The 19699-nt window shown below is 44.9% G+C and overlaps 1 protein-coding gene across 1 annotated transcript in view; it reads left to right on the top strand.

The window, feature by feature from the left end:
* The window catches only part of LOC143929567 (vomeronasal type-2 receptor 26-like), a 31319-nt gene extending 14020 nt beyond the window's left edge, over positions 1-17299 (top strand). The window contains exons 2-5 of the mRNA XM_077453445.1: positions 967-1782; positions 5160-5363; positions 13613-13736; positions 16355-17299. Coding sequence (XP_077309571.1) covers positions 967-1782; positions 5160-5363; positions 13613-13736; positions 16355-17262 — 2052 coding nt within the window. The 3' untranslated portion in view covers positions 17263-17299. The remainder of the gene's footprint in view (positions 1-966; positions 1783-5159; positions 5364-13612; positions 13737-16354) is intronic.
* Positions 17300-19699: the final 2400 nt, after the last annotated feature.

Genomic DNA, 19699 nt, shown 5'->3' with positions numbered 1-19699 from the left:
ATTGATTTCAATGAGAAGGGCCGCTTTAGGAGCGTTGTATTCACCGCTTCAAAAGCACTGCAAAGAAGCTGCTTGCAGGACTTTTTTTGACGCCCTGCCAGCGCAGCGCCTTGGTGTGAAAGCACTCGGGCTTTTACATTGGGATTGCAGTTGCAGCTTCTTTCAGGCGCTTTTTTTAACGCTAAAGCGCCTGAAAAATGCCCCAGTGTGAAAGGAATCTCGGTGTGAAAGCACTCGGGCTTTTACATTGGGATTGCAGTTGCGGCTTCTTTCAGGCGCTTTTTTTAACGCTAAATCGCATGAAAAACGCCTGAAAAACGCCCCATTGTGAAAGGGGTCTTAAAGCGTTTTTCGGGCGCTTCCCATTGATTTCAATGGGAAGGGGGCGCTTTAGGAGCGGTGTATTCACCGCTCCCAAAAGCACTGCAAAGAAGCTGCTTGCAGGACTTTTTTTGACGCCCCTGCCAGTGCAGCGCCTCAGTGTGAAAGCACTCGGGGCTTTTACATTTGGGATTGCAGTTGCAGCTTCTTTCAGGCGCTTTTTCTAACGCTAAAGCGCCTGAAAAACACCCCAGTGTGCCTGAAAGAAGCCGCAACTGCAATCCCAATGTAAAAGCCTGAGTGCTTTCTCACTGAGATCCCTTTCACACTGGGGCGTTTTTCAGGCGCTTTAACGTTAGAAAAAGCGCCAGAAAAACGCCCCAGTGTGAAAGGGATCTCAGTAAGAAAGCACTCGGGGCTTTTACATTGGGATTGCAGTTGCGGCTTCTTTCAGTCATTATTTTTAATGCTAAAGCGCCTGAAAAACACCTGAAAAATGCCCCAGTGTGAAAGGGGTCTTAAATTTGTTCACGTAACACATATGCCCTTAGAATCTATATTCAGAAAAAAAACACGTCTGCAGAAAAACCTTTGAAGCTTAGCCACATTGTCTAAGTTTCTTGCCTCAATGTTGCTCTGTTTTAGATCAGTTACGGGGCAACGGATAAGTCTTTGACTGACATTGCCGCTTTTCCCACTTTTTACCGATCCGTCTACGACGACTTCCTGATTTATCGTTATATATCAGAATTAATGGGACATTTTGGATGGACTTGGGTTGGAATAATAACATCTGTGGATGAGAGTGGGGAGAGAGAATCGTCTTGCTTAATGCAATTTATGACCCGTCTACAAATTTGTGTGGCCTTTGTACTAAGAACTGGTATCGGTGTATTTGCTGACCGACTTACCTTGGAAAGTTATTACAGAGCCATTCAGAGATTATCGGTAAATGTGATCATACTCTGTGGAACGTATCATGATGTCATATTTCAATCCTCACTGAGAAGATTATTCAGGGACGTAACATTGATCCTCAGTCCCAACTGGGCCTCAAATATTGCTCTTATAGAAAAGTATCCAGAGGTTCTGAATTGTAGCTTATCCATGAACTTTCGGTATGAAGCTGATAAGAATTTTAAGAATTTTCTTGATGGTTTCCATCCAATGATCCGCCCAAAAGACAAGTTACTTGAAAACCTGTGGATGACAACACTTTTCTGCTTGTCAGGGAACAAAGAAAAAGATACTTTCTTTGAAAAGCTTTATTATATTTCTCTTCACAATTGTACTGGCCAGGAACATTTACCCGACTTTGGAGATTACTCATCTAACAGAACCTTAGATCCTGTATATTACATGGTGCAACTCATGGTCAATGCTCTGCATGTTCTGCATTCATCCCAAAATGGTTCTTGTCTAAAAGGTCAGGCAGATGACCGAGCAAAATTTAAACAGAAGGTGAGCACGAATGTGGCCAGAAAATAGAGTAGGCTTACATTAGAATTCTACAGAAGACATAGACACGGAAGTCATGTGTCAGGTCACCTTGAGGCGAGGTGACAGATACACACTGCAGGGATCAGGAGTGCACCGCAAGGTTGTGGACCCTACGGCTGACTGCTGCAGACGGGAGACAGATCCCACTGGGGTTAGAGCGTAAGATTCCCTGGGGTGTGGAGTCTTAAGCCCCATACACACTATCAGTTTTTCTGCTGAGTTTTTCCTTCAGGTTTACCAAAACCATGTAGTGGAAGGGCCTGCCTGATTGCATACAAACTGAAACTCCTAAGGTTTGTCCTCATATTATATGGTTTTGGTAAATCTGAAGGAAAACCTCAGCAGAAAAACTGATAGTGTGTATGGGGCTTAAGAGCCAGCAGGTGTTCACCAGCGCCTCTAGTGGTGAGGATGGACTTGGCTGCAACTGGCTCCAGGTCGCGACCCCCAGGGTCCCCCAGCTCACACCCACAGTAGGCAACAGGAGGGTAGGGATAGTGAGGGACAAAGCCAAGGTCGGGGCCACAAGCAGACAGGAATAGTCAGGGACACGCCAAAAGGTCAGGATCACAGGCAAACAGGGATAGTCAAGGACACGCCAAAGTCGGTAACGGAACAACAGAAGAGCACACGGAAGGTAACAGGAAGCTAACACACAAAGGTTGATCAGCAGGATTGGCTAGCAGTGCACAGGTTAATATAGAGTTCTCTGATAGGAGCTAGGGTGGAGTCATACCAGAGGATGGATTACAAAAGCAGACAGGTGAGGGTCGGCTGGTCTCTAGAGATGAACACATGGAGACAGGTAAGCAGACAAACTCTATTGCAAAACCATGACATCATGATTTTGTGGCAGGTGGCCAACTTGTAACTTACTATAATACCAGGTATAGCAGATAGCTAGTCCAAGGGCCAACTAAAGAAACCAGAACAGCAGGTTGACAATGGCCCTGCTATTTGAGAAACATCAGCTTAGTATTGGCACCTAGCAAAAAGAAAGTTAAAATGCTGGGTCGTGAGACAGCTGCTGCCCCGGCCGGGAGGAAAACAGTTAGCCACTTTCCCGTATTTTATGATGGGCTTTGCCTCTCTCCTTGTATTATATAAAAGGGGGAGGGCTCTGCCCCAAACTTGTTCAGCCTAGCCTGCTGCATGGGAGAGATGACACAGCAAGATGTAACCTCCAATTGCTGCTTCTCTGAGAGTCCCTGCTTCTTCAAGGGACAGTGATTCTGAGCCAGGGGGTCACACACACATGTGTATGCCATAGGGTTATCTCTCTCTATGTTTTTATTTATATTTGTTATTTTAATTTTCTCACCCCACCAAAGCAGCATCCATGTCTTCCCCAAAGATGTGAATTTTTTGGGGGTGGGTTAAAGGAGCACCCAATATCCAATTAGAAGCAAAATGAAGGTGAATATGTAGTTGTTTTATTGAAAGTATTAAAACGTAATAAAGCAAATGCGTTAAGGGGGAACAAAGACCCACCCCCCTTCTTCAGCGCTGCTGCTGTATGTTAATGGTGAGTAGGGATGGGCGAACGCTTCAGCTCAAGCATGAGTTCGTACATTTAACTGTTCAGACATTCGTGGAACATCTGAATTTGCAGGGTGTTCCCCCAGACGAACACCCTGCAATGCACTGAGCGCTGCACAGTTCATTATGTGCTCTGATTGGGCAAAGTATCAATATATATTTTTTCAAAACAATTGCTTTTTCAGGAGCAGTGATTTTAATGATGAGCACAATAATGAAAATGAAAAATTCCTTTAAATATAGTGCCGGGGGGGGGGGGGTCCCCTTAATGTGCCTGTAAAGTGGTGCATTTTTAGCATATACAGAACATGCTACAGCAAAACTGACGTTTCTAAAGAAAACAATCCCATTTAAAATGACTTGCAGTTACAATTGCCGACACCCGACTATTAAAAAAAAAAAAAAGAAAAAAAGTTGTGGGGTCCTCCCCCAGACAATACCAGGCCCTTCAAGGCTGGTATGGATTTTAAGGGGAGCCAAAATTTTAAAAACAATTATTGTGGGGTCCCCCCCCAAAATCCATACCAGACCCCTATCTGAGCATGCAGCCTGGCAGGTCAGGAAAAGGCAGGGGACGAGTGAGACCCATCACAGAGCCCCCCCCTGCCCCAAAGCATCCACCTCCCTCATGTTGAGGGCATGTGGTCTGGTACGGTTCAGGAGGGGCTCTGTGATGGGGACAAGATCCTCTTCCCGACAACCCTGGGCTGTGGTTGTTGGGTCTGCGGGTGGGGGGCTTATTGGAATATGGAAGCCCCCTTTAAAAAGGGGGTCTCCAGATCCCACCCTCCCTATGTGAATGGGTACCTGTACCCATTCACCAAAAAAGTGTCAAAAATAAGAACCACATGAGACAGTTTTTTGACAAATCCTTTATTAAAACAGAAAAAAAAATGCCCCTCGATGTTAAATTCACCATCAATCATGACGCCCAACGGACCCGAAAAATAGAAAGGATAAAAAAAGGCTTCCGCTTCCTGGAGGCCACCAGCCTAGGGAGGGGCGAGGCCCCCTGGTTATGTCACCTGGTGGCATGGCCCCTTCTGACATCACTCAATGTGATTTCCATTGTCATGTGATTCTTTGTGATCCAAGTCGCATCTGAAATTGCACTTGTGTGAACCAGGCCATAGTACTGCTGATCTGAAGCAGCCTCGCTGCAAAAGTTTCCTGTCTACATGAACTCCAGCAAGGGTTGCATTATATTTCTCAGGGCAGGTTTCTTGATGATGACAACCCTGGACCCTGCCTGGATAATGTGCATTGAAAAGGCCACTTGTAGTCACTGGTGAAATCTCATGGGACAAGGTGACAATGCAGGAACCTATAACATGAACCTATAACAGGAAGTACCTGAACAAGGATCTTCATAACTGAATTGGCAGGGATTATTTACATGAAATGTGCAGATAAAACTCTTGGCGCCGATAACACGCAAATATGTTTTCTTTCATTGGGTGGGCCTTGGCACCGAGCATCCGCCTATTTGAGTACCACATTGCAAACACAGCTGGAGAGTGCATTCTATTGGTGACCAACGGAAAGCTCACAATTGTTGCTTGCTATTGGGAGCTTTCTGATCATGTGACCTCCATGACAGCCAATCACATAGGTCACATGATCATAGACCCCCACCTCCCAGCATCTGAAAACCCTTAAAGGACCAGGAGGCACCGATTCCACATGGATTTGACATTAACATCCAAACATATTTTAGTAATTGGGTTTATAGTTACGTAAATGTAGTAATTTATTTAACAGTGATAGGTAATATAATACGCATTATTTTTACTTTGCAGTTAAACCAGTACTTAAAAATTACATTACATAAGGACATCAGTACAGCTAAAAAAAATTTTTTACTTTTTACTATTCAGAACCATGTTGTTGTTAATAGGACTTTGTTTACAAGAACTGTTGGACGTTTCCTAACTGATGCGGTTGGTCATCGGCAATTTACAATTAACTCTTCGCTTATTAAATGGAAAACTAAGGATAATCAGGTGAGGCTATTTAAGATCTTGGGGTACTGTGATGTTCTACAGACTAAAGGTCCTTCATATACCATAATCATAACTATCAACTATCATAATTATTGCCTACACAGTGAGGACTCTTTTTGCCCTAGGGTAAAGCAAGAATGATGTAACAAATCCTTTCTTCTCTATCTCTCTCTCTCTCTCGCTAATACATAGGGTTGAGATCAGAGTTCCACACAGGCCACTTGAGTTCCTCTAAATCAAGGTTCATAAAATCAAACTATACAGGATCGGAAAAGTGTCTTCCTGGACTCACTCATTTAGAAGGATGTCTAGATGCAGTACTTTATGGCCATATATTATATGATTTTTCTTAACCTCTTTATGGGTTAAGGTAGACGTAGTCGCAGCTGTTGGCGGTGTTGATGGCCATAAGAAGTCTATATGCAATAGACAGGCCTACATTGAATGGAAGAAAGCAATGTCCAAAGTCTTTATCTACTGAATCATGGAGGTGTAGAACTCAACCTCATTCCTTTCTTTATATCATCATCATCATCATCATCATCATCATTTTGTTATTATTCTTATTACCTTCCTTTAAAGTGTTCCACCCATCCTAACTATTACTTCACCCTTAGATTTTTGTCCCTTTTCCACCACCAAATGCTGAATGAGACAGAACATTTAATAATGAGACAGAATATTATGGTGGAACATTTTAAAACGTGGTGTACTTTTCCCACCTTCTCTTAGCCCCTGTACACACGGTCGGACATTCTGGCAACCAAATCCGTCGGATTTTGTCTGTCGGATTCTGTCCGTCGGATCTTGTCCGAAACTGTTGCATATACACGGTCGGACTAAGTTGTCGAAAAAAATCCGATCTTTCAGAACGTGATGACGTAATTTCGTTACGATGGGACTTACGTTCAGGCTAGTAGCCAATAGCTTTGATGTAGGAATTTGATCTGAGCATGCGTGGCACTTGGTCCGATCAAAATTCTCTACACATGATCGGAGTATGTCCGATCGAACCAGTTGGTCGGAAAATATTTCCAACAAGTTGGAAAATTGGGTCCGACGGATATTCGGACCGAATCAGTCCGATGCAGACCACACACAGTCGGATTATCTGACAACACGGTCCAATAGGACACATTCCGACGGATTCTCCGACCGTGTGTACAAGGGCTTAGGCCAGATGTAAAAGCTCAGGTAGTAGTGTTGTGTCTCTGATGGGGTTGGAAAGCAAGGCGAGTCCTGTAATCCACAAATAAGAAAATAAAGAGCTAAAGGGTTTGTCCAAACAGGTTCAGACTGAACTTTGCTTGTTCTGGCTTTCTTCCAAACCTGTTGTGAGGGAGGGGAATATCATATACAGTATAGTAGCATTTTCTTTTGCTACTATATATGACAGCGTCCTCTGGTAATTATTACACTCAACAGAAACTGCTCTTTTAAAACTCACAAATGACCTACTAACTGCAAAAACCAACGGACGCTATTCTGTAGTCCTACTTCTGGACCTTTCAGCTGCCTTTGACAAGGTTGACCACCCTCTCCTCCTCAAAAAACTTTACTCCCTCGGTCTCCGTGACTGCGCTCTTCAGTGGCTCTCATCCTACTTATCCCAACGCACCTTCAGTGTCACTTACAATTCTACTTCCTCCCCTCCTCTTCCCTTCTCTGTTGGAGTCCCCCAATGTTCTGTTCTTGGACCTCTTTTATTTTCAATCTACACCTCTTCCCTGGGTCAGCTGATTGCCTCTCACGGCTTTCAATATCATTTCTACGCTGACGACACCCACAAATCTATCTCTCCACCCCTCAACTCACTAAATCAGTCTCCTCACACATCACCAACTTACTAACAGACATATCTGTATGGATGTCACAACACTTCCTTAAACTCAACTTGTCCAAAACCGAACTTATAATATTTCCTCCCCCACGTGCCTCTTCCCCTGACTTCTCTGTCAAGAGTAATGACACAACCATCCACCCATCCCCACATGTCAGGGTGCTCGGTGTTATCCTGGACTCTGAAGTCTCCTTTCAGCCCCACATCCAATCACTTTCCAAAGCTTGCCGCCTCAACCTCCGAAACATCTCTAAACTACACCCCTTTCTAACCAATGAAACCACAAAGCTCCTGATTCACTCCCTGGTTATCTCTCGCCTCGACTACTGCAACTCCCTCCTCATTGGCTCACCTTTAAATAGACTATCTCCCCTTCAGTCCATCATGAATGCTGCTGCCAGACTCATCCACTTTACAAACCGCACAGTGTCTGCTACCCCTCTCTGCCAATCCCTCCATTGGCTGCCACTTGCCCAACGAATTAAATTCAAAATACTAACACTTACTTACAAAGCCATCCACAACTCTGCCCCCAGCTACATCACTAGCCTAGTCTCCAAATACCAACCTAATTGCCTACTTCGTTCCTCCCAAGACCTCCTGCTCTCTAGCTCCCTCATCACCTCCTCCCATATCTGCCTCCAGGACTTCTCACTCATCCTCTGGAATTCTCTACCTCAATCTGTCAGACTGTCTCCAAATTTATCCACTTTTAGGCGATCCCTGAAAACTTTCCTCTTCAGAGAAGCCTATCCTGCCTCCATCTAACAACTGCACTTTTGTCTCCATTAGCTTCTCCCCCACAGCTATTACCCTTTTGTATAACTTGACCCTCCCTCCTAGAGTGTAAGCTCTACTGAGCAGGGCCCTCTGATTCCCCTTGTCTTGAATTGTATTGTATTGTAATATCTACCCCAATGTTGTAAAGCGCTGCATAAACTGTCGGCGCTATATAAATCCTGTATTATAATAATAATAATAATATATGACAGCATCCTCTGGTAATTATTGTTAGGGTCCGTTCACACAGGGGAAACTCAGATCCAACTTCAGGTCGCGCCTAGTCGGACAACATTTAAAAATAAATGTAAGTGAATGAGAGCCGTATTAATGCACACTACTGAAGTTGCTCCGACTTCAGAAAAGGTTCCTGATGTCACATGGTATCACGATGTCACAGTCCCGGAGGATGCTGGGACTGTGACATCGTAAGGGGGCGGGGTCACCATGTGACATCAACCGGCGACCCCGCCCCTTGTCCCTATATAAGTCGCCGCGCACCGCGTCCCTGGCATTGTGGCCGGAGAGAGCATCGAGTCAGCATCTCCAGGAGAAGAAGAAGAAGAAGATCGGAAGGCGGCGGCGACGGCGGCGACAGAAGACCGGGCCACCGCTAGTAAAAGAGCTGAAAGAAGAAGCTGTGGCCCGGCAAGAGGAACCGAAAAGGGGGACAAGACCCCCGAAGTCGGAAGAAGAGGCCGGCGGCGACGAAGAAGAAAGCCGGGCTTCTCCGCTAGCAAAAGAGCTAGCAGAAGATAGTGGAGGAGTCTGGCGATAAGACCCCCGAAGACGGAAGACCCCTGGAGCTGTGCAATAAACTATTTTAACCCTGTGTTGTGTTTTTTTTTTACATTTTTTTTCACAGGTGAATGGGTAGGGGTACGTTGTACCCCATACTCATTCACATAGGGTGGGGGGCCGGCATCCGGGGGCCCCCTTATTAAAAGGGGCTCCCGGATTCCGATAAGCCCCCCGCCCGCAGACCCCGACAACCAACGGCCAAGGTTGTCGGGAAGAGGCCCTTGTCCTCATCAACATGGGGACAAGGTGCTTTGGGGTGGGGGGGGCCGCGCGGCCCCCCCTTCCCCAAGGCACCCCCCCATGTTGAGGGCACGCTGCCTGGTATGGCTCAGGAGGGGGGGCGCACGCTCGTCCCCGCCCCCTTTCCTGGCCGGCCGGGTAGCGTACTCGGATAAGGGTCTGGTATGTATCTGGGGGGGATCCCACGCCATTTTTTCGGTGTAGGGGTTCCCCTTAATATCCATACCAGACCTAAGGGCCTGGTATGCTCTCGGAGGGGGAACCCACGCCAAATTTTTTTCATAAATTTGGTGTGGAGTTCCCTCTTGAGAGCTCATTCTCTGATTGGCCGCGGCAAAATTCACCTGGCCTGGGGCGACTTAGTCGTGTTGTAAGTCGCCCCAAGTCGTGTTCAGGTCGTGTCCAAGTTGCCTCCAAAAGTCGTGTTGAACGTCGTGTTGCCCCTGTGTGAACGGACCCTTAAGGAAACAGCGGTTATTGACATCTGCTACACCCTTAGCAATAAGTGACCTCACCCAGCCCCATTCATTCCCTTGCAGGGAATCCTGACCATGAACAAAAGGGGGAAGAATACTGTCTGGCATCATTGCCTAAATATGTTCACCAGGCCTTGTTTGTGCAATGTCATTGACCATTTACTATCCTTTTTTGGTCAATGATATCACTACATATATCCCATACCTTTGTGTACATTTAGTGGCCGAGACTGAGCCTGGCGCTGTCTTTCAGGGATGGATGTGTCATTTGGCAGTTTTTATTTCTTTTTTTTTTTAAATACAAATGTTTATTGGGTATAACAAAGGATCAATAAACCATTACAGACTTTTGTTAGGATGCGACATATAGAGAAACATAGGTCATGAATCATTTAACTGCATCTCATAGGATATACATATCGGTGTACATTAGATGAAGTACAAAGGATAACTGTAATACAGATCATCAAATAGTGCTACTGCTATAATCCGAGCATTCAAAAAAAAAAAAAAAAAATCTTATAATATAAACCATAAAGCCTAAACTTATAACTCTGAGAAGTATAGTGTCTTAGCTTTATGTATATGGCAGCCAGAATCTACTTTGTTAAGTTTTTAAATTGAAAATAAAAGAAAGAGCAGAAAGTACAGTAAATCGTTAGTATAGCAGATTTGGTTACCACAAGATCTCTCACCTAGCTTGTCCTTTTACCTGAGCTGGAAATCAACCATACCTCTATCAAGGAGGGGGGGGGGGAGGTTCTAGGCTATAAGACCCCAGGTGGGGAAGCCACTTGGCCCATTTGTTGGTATATATCTGCATAGTATCCATGATTGTATGATAGATTCATTCCATGAGGCGAATGGTATCCATCCTCTGAAGAACCTGGGTCCAGGGGACTGATTGTGAGCGCCAGTTCAGGGCAATAGCCCACTGAATAGCACAAAACAGAGTGTTGATCAATCTTTGGGAGGAAGAGGGGATCTCCGGGATCAGAGCGAACAGCAGGCATCTTGAAGCCGTTAAGTCAATACTAGAACTTGTGATTATGGCTACCCTGGCTGAGGTCTGGTCCCAAATGTGTTGGAGATGTGGGCAGCTCCAAAAGATGTGGAGTAGGGTGCCTGTTGTTGGGCAGCCCCTGAAACATTGATCGAAAACCATAAAATTTGTGGACCCTATCGGGTATGAGGTACCAATGAGTGTGCAATTTCACAATCGTTTCTTTGATAGACACTGAACGGGAAATTTTATGCATATTTAAAAGCATGTCTTGCCATTCTTCAGTGGAGAACTCCGTGGCCAGGTCAAATTCCCAGCGACTCATCGCCACGGACTTCTCCGGCTGGTGCAATTCAACCAAATATCTATACATGGCAGAAATTATGCCCCTTTCTCTAGATTGATTGCAACATACCGACTCGAAATGAGTTCCTGCCATCATGCGATGGTTTATAGCATGTTTAAAAAAAAAATCGAATTTGGAGGAATTTATGAAGTTCTACTCTTGGGATGTTAAATTGTGTCTGTAGGTGTGAAAAGGAGAAGAATCCCGTTCCATCAGAGAGTGATTTTAGTGTAATAAGGGATTGTTGTTCCCACCAGTGGAAAGTTCTAGGTGCCTCAAAAGCAAGGGGGAATCTCCTATCTCCTAAGAAGGATTGTCAATAGGGGTCTGTTGGGACGTAACTTGAATTTCCGGTGGTATAGGTACCAGAGGTGTAGAGACTGTCTGACTATGCTATTAAGTGTAGCTAATTCCCTAGATCGCAAGCCTTCCTGCCATAGGATGCCTGGGATATAGAATGGGCGTATCGACTGGATTTCAAACTGTAGCCAGGGATTCCCCCCCCCAAGGGGCATGCCACTGAGCTGTCTGGGCCAGCCTGGCTGTGAGGTAGTGTAGCCAAATATCAGGCAAGCCCAGCCCACGGCAGTTTTTATTTCTTTTGGTTGAGCCTGGAGCATTGTTCATCATGACTGATGAAGATCTGCATTGCTGGATGATGTGATGGATGTTTTCCGTGAGATATTCTTGAGTTCTTTCCTATTTTTTTTTTTTTAAATAAAGGATTTGTCAAAAATTGTGGTGTCTAATATTTATATTTTTTGTGTAGGAGTTCTAATGTATGTACCCTTTTATCATTCATATGAGGAGGCAGCATTTGGGGGATCCCTTAATTTTAAGCACTGTATGCCCACAGACCCCCACAATCACCAAGCCAGTGTTAGGAGAAGAGGACGGTGTCATCTTCAAAGTAGGGCCTGGAGGGAGAAGTTGTTAAAGTCCACATTCAGCAGATGTTTTACAAGTTGAAGAATCTTGGTGTCAGGGGTGTGTAAAACTCCTGTTCTATGGCAGCTGTAGGCCTCATTCCAGCATCCTGGTTTTGGTTGAGCTGCACACTCCCTGTCTGACTGTCCACCTGCAGGGTTATTGATGTAGACACAGCCTCTGGGTGGAGAACAAACTTGTTTTAAGCGTGCAAAGCCCTTAGTGTCATGCTTGTGGTAGTGTTTGCAACACGTTCTTCAAGCTCCTGCCTTGTTCCCGTGCCTTGACCTTTGCATTTGCCTGATACCCACCCTGTCAGCTAGTTTATATTTCCTTGTTATCGACCCTGGATTGGACGTTGGATTACTCTCTGAACTCTGCCTGCCTTTTGACCACAGGTTTGACCTGACTATTCTCTGAATGTTGCCTGCCCTGAACTCAGACTGCCATTAAACCAGAGTGCCTGACAGCCAACCGCAAGTACCTGTTTGTTGTGCTTAGTTCACACCTGCCTCAGCATGGTAGCCATGCACTATAACATTGTGAATAGGACCTGGGGGCAACCGAGTACCAGGTGGCCTACTTGCCTTATTGAAAGGAGGCTGCCAGTGGCGTAACTAGAACCTTCATGGCCCCGATGCAAGAAACCATGAAGGGCCCCCCTTGAACCCCAGCCAGGGCCCTTCCCTCCGAGTCCGGCGGTGGAACTCCAGTGCGTGGTCACAGATATGACCTTTGTGAGCCTTTTAGTTCCAACACTGGCATCAGTAGTTTTTTTTATTAGTTTTTTTTTTATTTTTAGGTGCCCCATTGGGCGACTGTCCCTAGACAGGATGGGGTCTCCGTCCCCAGAAGAGATGAGGTCCTTTTCTCCAGGGCAGATGAAGTTACTGCCCCCAGGTGAGAAGGGGTCCCTGTCCCCAGGGAAGGTTGGGGTCCCTGTCCCCACGTGAGAAGGGGTTCCTGTCCACAGGGCGAGATGGAGGGGGTATGTAATGGTGTGTGGGATGGGGTCCTCTCACTCACCATGACCAAGCTGTAGACAACGCACTGATCCACGTTGGCCTGGGCTCCATCCAGTGTGCTGGACGGGCGATCAGCATATCTCCCAGAAAGACCTTTTATCATCTGTGTATGACGGGGAGGAGGAAGGCTGGCAGACAAGCCTGCAATGTCCTCCGGCGAGCCGGCTCTCATAGGGCTGCACTGCATCTGTGTGCTTAAAGTTTGTTTACCCGGGAGAAGTTTGCAGTGCAGAGTGGGCCGGCCTGGGGGGGGGGGGGGGTTGAGACTCTGGCTGGGGAGAACAGACATCGCACTGAGTGGCAATGCATGGAGCAGGAGAGGGGTACTCTGATTAGCCGACCGAGGACACAGGTCATGCAGGGAATGCACAACTAAAGAGCAGCCAGTGCGATAGTCGAGCATGGAGCTCTGCTAGTCACCCTTCACCTCCAGCCCCCCGTGTGCATGGTGCACTGGTACCCCTAGCTGCCTATGCTGCTGCCGGCCATATGTAGAGGGGGCTGCATGGGCCCCTTCATTACACGGCCCGGTTGCGGTCGCGACTGCTGCCCCCCCTATAGTTACGCCCCTGGAGGCTGCTATAGGTGAAGAACACAGAGCCAGCTATAGTGTCTGACTACCAATGCTAGGGGTAGGTGTGATACTCAGAATCATGATTGTTATTCATAGAGGGAGAAGTTTTATCTGAACCAGTAGGATAGAGGTGAGGCCACATCACTTGTAAAGTGTCCACCATAGATGAGAAAACTTGGTTTTATAGATACATTTAGTGAACTTCCATATATAATACAACATGTTTCTCTCTGTTAGGTTCCAAAATCTCAGTGCTCAGAAAGTTGCTACCCAGGATACCGGAAAGTTCCCGGCTCTTCCATACAACCTTGTTGTCATAGCTGTGTCCTGTGTTCATATGGAGAAATATCAAATGTTACAGGTAATGGTTTTCAAATATTAATTAGGGTGTTTTGTGTTATGTATAGGGATGTGTGGCAAATTTCAGGAACTTGATTCTGTGTTGAAATTACCAACCGCACATTTACCAAACTTTCAGCAAAATTGGACTTTAATAAAAAAAATTATTTAAGTTTGCCCCCTAAAGACTCAATGTGATCACTATCACACAAGAATCCGGTTGCGATTACAAAAAGGACATAGAAAGACCAAAATAGCTCCCCAAAAAGGACTATCTCGGTACACAAGGAAGGGTTCACACCACATGTTAAAAATGAAAACGGTTTTCATTACAATACATAAGAACACATAGCACAGACATAATAAAAATAATATGAATGAGTGACAGTATTGCTAATTTGATCTCATATTTGGTCATATTTGGTCGCAATATGGGGTGTATTATAGGGCAATATACGGCCGTCCCTCTACATGTTTTGCAACCTCCATCACTTCCTACAATAGAACACAGAAAAATATTTGTACAATATAAACAACAACAACTAGGTAATGGTGGTGGTCACTGAATCACTTACCAACAGAGCTTGAAGGCCTGAAGGCAAATGCCTCAAAGAGGATGTCAGGTCGGAGTGCCAACAACTTCCCCTGGGGTGGGCATGGGGGACACAAATGGAGAAAAAAGTGGGGAAGAGGTATAGGGACTTGAAAGGGAAAGGATGCAGAAGGGAGGAATGCAAGAGAGTTGCTGTATACTCCCAAGATTTGTTATTATATTTTTACCCTCCGGTGCATGTATTAGTTCAACATTTTCAGCAAGGTCAGTAGTCGACTTTTCTATCTTCAGGCTTCTTGGGGGTTATCCCCATATTTTTTCCTCTTCCTCTCTTCTTTCCCTTTCTAGTCCCTTTCTATTGTCCCTCCTTTTCTTTCCTTCCACCTTTTCTTTTCTCCCACCCCCCTTTTCCCCCCCTTCTCGCTCCTCTTCGCCTCCCTCTTCCCTCTTTTCCTTTCCCCCCTCCCTAACATTTTCCCCCTTTTTTTCTTCTGTTCTTCTATTTTTCTTTTGCTTCACCTAACCTTTCCTTTTATTGTTTCCATAGTCTCTCCCTTCCCCCTTGTTCCTCACTTTATTCCTTCCCTTTCCTCCCTTTTCCTCCCCTCCCCCACTTTCCTTCACCCCTCTCACCCTCTCTTGTCTCTTTTTCTTCTTACCTCTCCCCTCTGCCTCCTTTTCTTCACCCTCTCCCCTTCCTCCAACCCCTTTCCTCCCCTTATTGTATTATATTTTTTTCATTTTTTTTTTTTTAATCCCTGATTGGGGCATCGGTGGATCTCCATTTGTGCCCCCCATGCCTGCCCCAGGGGAGGTTGTTGGCAGTCTAACCTGCCTTCTGCTTTGAGTAATTTGACTCTGGCTCTGTTGGGTAAGCTAGCCAGTGAACGCCACCATTACCTAAAGTTGTAAATTGTATTGAATCTTATGTACCTAATATGGTACAAATATTTTTCTGTGTTCTATTGTAGACCGTTTTTGGCTCATTTCTCTTCCTGAGGAAGCAACAGAGGTCACAAAACATGTAGAGGTTTGGCTGCAGATTATATTCCCCCCTATTCCCCCCTATTACCATCTGGAACCTTTACTTTTAACCCAAGTGGTCATGGATTAATACAGGGAACATGTGCAGCCAAATTTACAATACTGTCACGTATTAATTTTTTATTTCATTTTTTATTTCTGTGTCATGTGTTTTTATGGACTGTCATGAAAACGTTTTTCATTTTTAACATGTTGTGTGAACTCTATGTTCCTTCAGTACTGAGATACTCTTTTTTTTAAACTATTTTGACTTCGGTATGTCCTTTTTTGTAATCAGCCATTGGATGATGGTACCCCCTTACCATGCAATTAAAGTATTTACCTTTGGCATATCATTTGCCCTGTGGTTTTGATTACAATACAGAAAAGTCACATGGTCGTAATGAAAAAACTGTGAAGATCACCAAACCAAGTGGGGACAAGAAACTCTGGAAAAGGAGGGAAGATGCTTCCAGTACTGCAGTATGCCCACATCTTTACAAAAACTCAAAATATCTCAAAAACACTAATGCCCTGTACACGCGATAGGATTGTCCAACAGAAAATGTTCGATGGGAGCTTGTTGTCGGAAATTCCCACCGTGTGTATGCTCCATTGGACATTTTCCATTGGAATTTCCGACACACAAAAATTGAGATCTGGATCTCAAATTTTCCGACAACAAAATGCGTTGTCGTAAATTCCGATCGTGTGTACACAATTCCGATGCACAAAGTTCTACGCATGCTCGGAATCAAGCAGAAGAGCAGCACTGGCTATTGAACTTAATTTTTCCCAGCTTGTCGTACGTGTTGTACGACACCACGTTTTTTGACGTTTGGAATTTCCGACAAGATTTGTGTGTATGCAAGACAAGTTTGAGCCAACATCCGTCAGAAAAAAAAATCATAGATTTTGTTGTCGGAAAATCCTGTCGTGTGTACAGGGCATTAGGCTGGGTTCACACTATACAGTATTTATATCTGATTACACCCATACAAGTAAAGCAAACAAGATATCCTGTAAGTGATCACAGTGTTCATTGATTTTATTTTGTTTTTCAGATAGTGAAAACTGCATGAAATGCCCCGATCATGAATGGCCAAATAGGAACAAAACTTGCTGTATTGCCAAGCAATCAGAATTTCTTTCCTTCACTGAAGACACGCTCTCACTAGTATTTATAGTCCTCTCACTGTTGTGTTTTGGGAAGACTCTTCTAGTACTCGTCATTTTTATTTTACACCAGGACACACCAGTTGTGAAAGCCAATAACAAGAGCCTCAGCTTTGTCCTCCTGGTCGCCATCATGTTGGGTTTCCTCTGTGTCTTCCTCTTCCTGGGTCGTCCTGTGGATGTAACCTGCTTGTTACGCCAAATTTCTTTTGGAATCCTCTTTACAATAGCCGTATCTTCTGTATTGGCCAAGACTATTATGGTTTGCATTGCCTTCAAAGCCACCAAACCCAACAGTGCGTGGAAGAAATGGATCGGAGTAAAACTGCCCATCTGTATAGTCTTAGCTTGTTCTTCTGTTCAGGTTGTAATCTGTGTTAGTTGGTTGACCATCTCTCCTCCCTTCCAGGAATTGGACACACACTCCTACCAGGAGAAGATCATCATTCAGTGTAATGAAGGGTCAGTTATCGGGTTCTACTCTGTCCTGGGTTATATGGGGATCCTGGCTGCTGTCAGTTTTATTATAGCTTTTTTTGCCAGGACATTACCGGACAGTTATAATGAAGCCAAATACATCACCTTCAGCATGCTGGTGTTCTGCAGTGTCTGGATTGCCATGATCCCGGCCTATCTGAGCACCAGAGGGAAATACACAGTGGCTGTGGAGATATTCGCCATCCTGATTTCCAATAATGGTCTCTTATATTGTATATTTTTTATAAAATGCTTTATAATTCTCTGTAGGCCGGAGCTGAATACAAAATGCTATCTGCACAGTAAAGGAAATATATGAACTTTATTTGATATAAAGACGTCAAAAAATTTAGACAGCTATGCAAATGTTACATTATTTTTTTTTTAATTAGTTGTAAAAAGTAATATACGCTATTTGAATCCTACTTATAGTGTAAGAGAACATCATTCAAAAACAAAAAAAATGATATACAAATATGTCAACTAAATATCAAATATTTAATAAAGAATCCAATCATCAAGAAACTGCATGTTTTCTCATTTTTAAAACACACAAAAACAAATAAACACAAAAATAGCCATGAGGCTCCTTTCACACAAGCCAATTCCAAAGTTGTGTGATTTTCAGCGGGAAGTGTAGAATCTCTTGGTCCATTGTAACTTTCACTTGTATCTGTAGACCATCAACAGGGTAGAGGAATGGATGAGGCAACTGGATGGACGGATGGCTGGACAGGAGAATGGACCGAGACTGGAACCTCTGCAGCTCCTGCAGAAGATCTGGGTAGGATCACCTCAATGTCGTAGAAAATGAACAGCAGAGAGCTGAGGTCAATATCAAATAAAAATCACTTTATTAAAATAGGCAGCACACTTACATTGAAGTTAGCATCAAACAACATAGATAGGGAACACCTGAGACCAAGCAGCTGTGATCAGTGCGAGGCTGTAGACATCCCTGAGCAAACAGAGACCAAGGATGGCAGGGAGCCAGACAGCTCCCAGTATGGATATTGGCGTCAGCGTTCTAAGCCGTATACAAGGATGACAGCTGTCAAAATGCCTGGTGGTTGTTGGGAGAGGGGGTGTGCATGACGTGTTTCCAGGGACTTTGTTCTCTTTTTTCAAATGCATGTGCCCCATAAGACCTTATGCGCTTTTACTATTGTTGTGATGTGAACTATTTATTACCACTTGCTGCATGCTTGGTATTGTTATAAATTGTTATCTGCTGTTATTTAAAGTTGATCGAGGTCGCACTGTATCACATCTGGGACAGCTTGTGAAAAATGGGTAGGCATGCGTAAGCAAGTTGAAACTGTTTAGTAAGCTAGGTACTGACCCAGGCTGGGTTGGGAAGGGGTTAAGATCATTGACTCTGATGGCAAGGCTTTTTGGAGCTTCAGCCAGCCCCCCGTGACATACAATGAAGGAAGGCTGAGTTCCAAGAGCCCTGCAGAGAGCCCTCTGAGCATCCCTGTATGCTTCAGTTTGCTGCTGTTCCCATTTCCAAAAGTCCAAGTTGTCTTTCTTCTATATATGGATACCGCCATCTATGGATTGTGCCATCATCTATGGCAGTGATGGTGAACCTTGGCACCCCAGATGTTTTGGAACTACATTTCCCATGATGCTCATGCACTCTGCAGTGTAGTTGAGCATCATGGTATGCATGAATCTATCCATTAACCATATGGGGGGTGGCGAGGATAGAGGGGTCGGCGTCTGTTTGCCCTTAATGGACGGGCCCTCCCTGATTAAGGGGTTAAGTTAGGGGTGCTCTGGCTGCCGCTGTGGCCACCAATAGGCAGGCTGTTATCCACTAAAACATTACTGAGGTATTTGCAGGTAACAAGTAAACATTTTTAAAATACACCCCCCACACCTTTTCCTATACATAGTTCTCTAGTGCTTCTGAATAGGGCCCCCCTGAGGATACCTTTGGCAGATGGCTAAATCCATAAAGGGTCCTTCTCAAGGCAAGAGTCTATAATAGGAAGTAAATCTACAAGAGGCAGGAATAATCCAAAACCGAGTCCAGTTAAGGTAACACAAGTTCAGATATGTCCATAGGTTCCAGACCACATTAGGAACTCCAAATGCCCCCCCCCCCCAAGCAGTAGTCACTTTTTACCACTGAAAAACTTACTTTTACTGTATGTGATGTGGATGTGTTTAATAAATGCAGTGTAAGAGTCAATGATGGATGTTGTGGATGTTTGGTGAATTTGTAGTCAATGTGGCATTTCCCACTTAAAGTGTTACTAAACCCAAGACTCTGCATTCACTATATCTGATCTCCCCAGGACCCTGCATTCACTATATCTGCTCTCCCCAGGACTCTGCATTCACTATATCTGATCTCCCCAGGACCCTGCATTCACTATATCTGCTCTCCCCAGGAGCCTGCATTCACTATATCTGGTCTCCCCAGGACTCTGCATTCACTATATCTGCTCTCCCCAGGACTCTGCATTCACTATATCTGATCTCCCCAGGACCCTGCATTCACTATATCTGCTCTCCCCAGGAGCCTGCATTCACTATATCTGGTCTCCCCAGGACTCTGCATTCACTATATCTGCTCTCCCCAGGACTCTGCATTCACTATATCTGATCTCCCCAGGACCCTGCATTCACTATATCTGCTCTCCCCAGGAGCCTGCATTCACTATATCTGGTCTCCCCAGGACTCTGCATTCACTATATCTGCTCTCCCCAGGACTCTGCATTCACTATATCTGATCTCCCCAGGA

This window comes from Lithobates pipiens, unplaced genomic scaffold, assembly GCF_037356315.1.
Source record: "Lithobates pipiens isolate NorthernLeopardFrog02 unplaced genomic scaffold, aLitPip1_a1.2 Scaffold_24, whole genome shotgun sequence".
NCBI classification, from domain to species: domain Eukaryota; kingdom Metazoa; phylum Chordata; class Amphibia; order Anura; family Ranidae; genus Lithobates; species Lithobates pipiens.
Note: the sequence above shows the minus strand (reverse complement) of the source record. Positions and strands in the feature narration are given on the sequence as shown.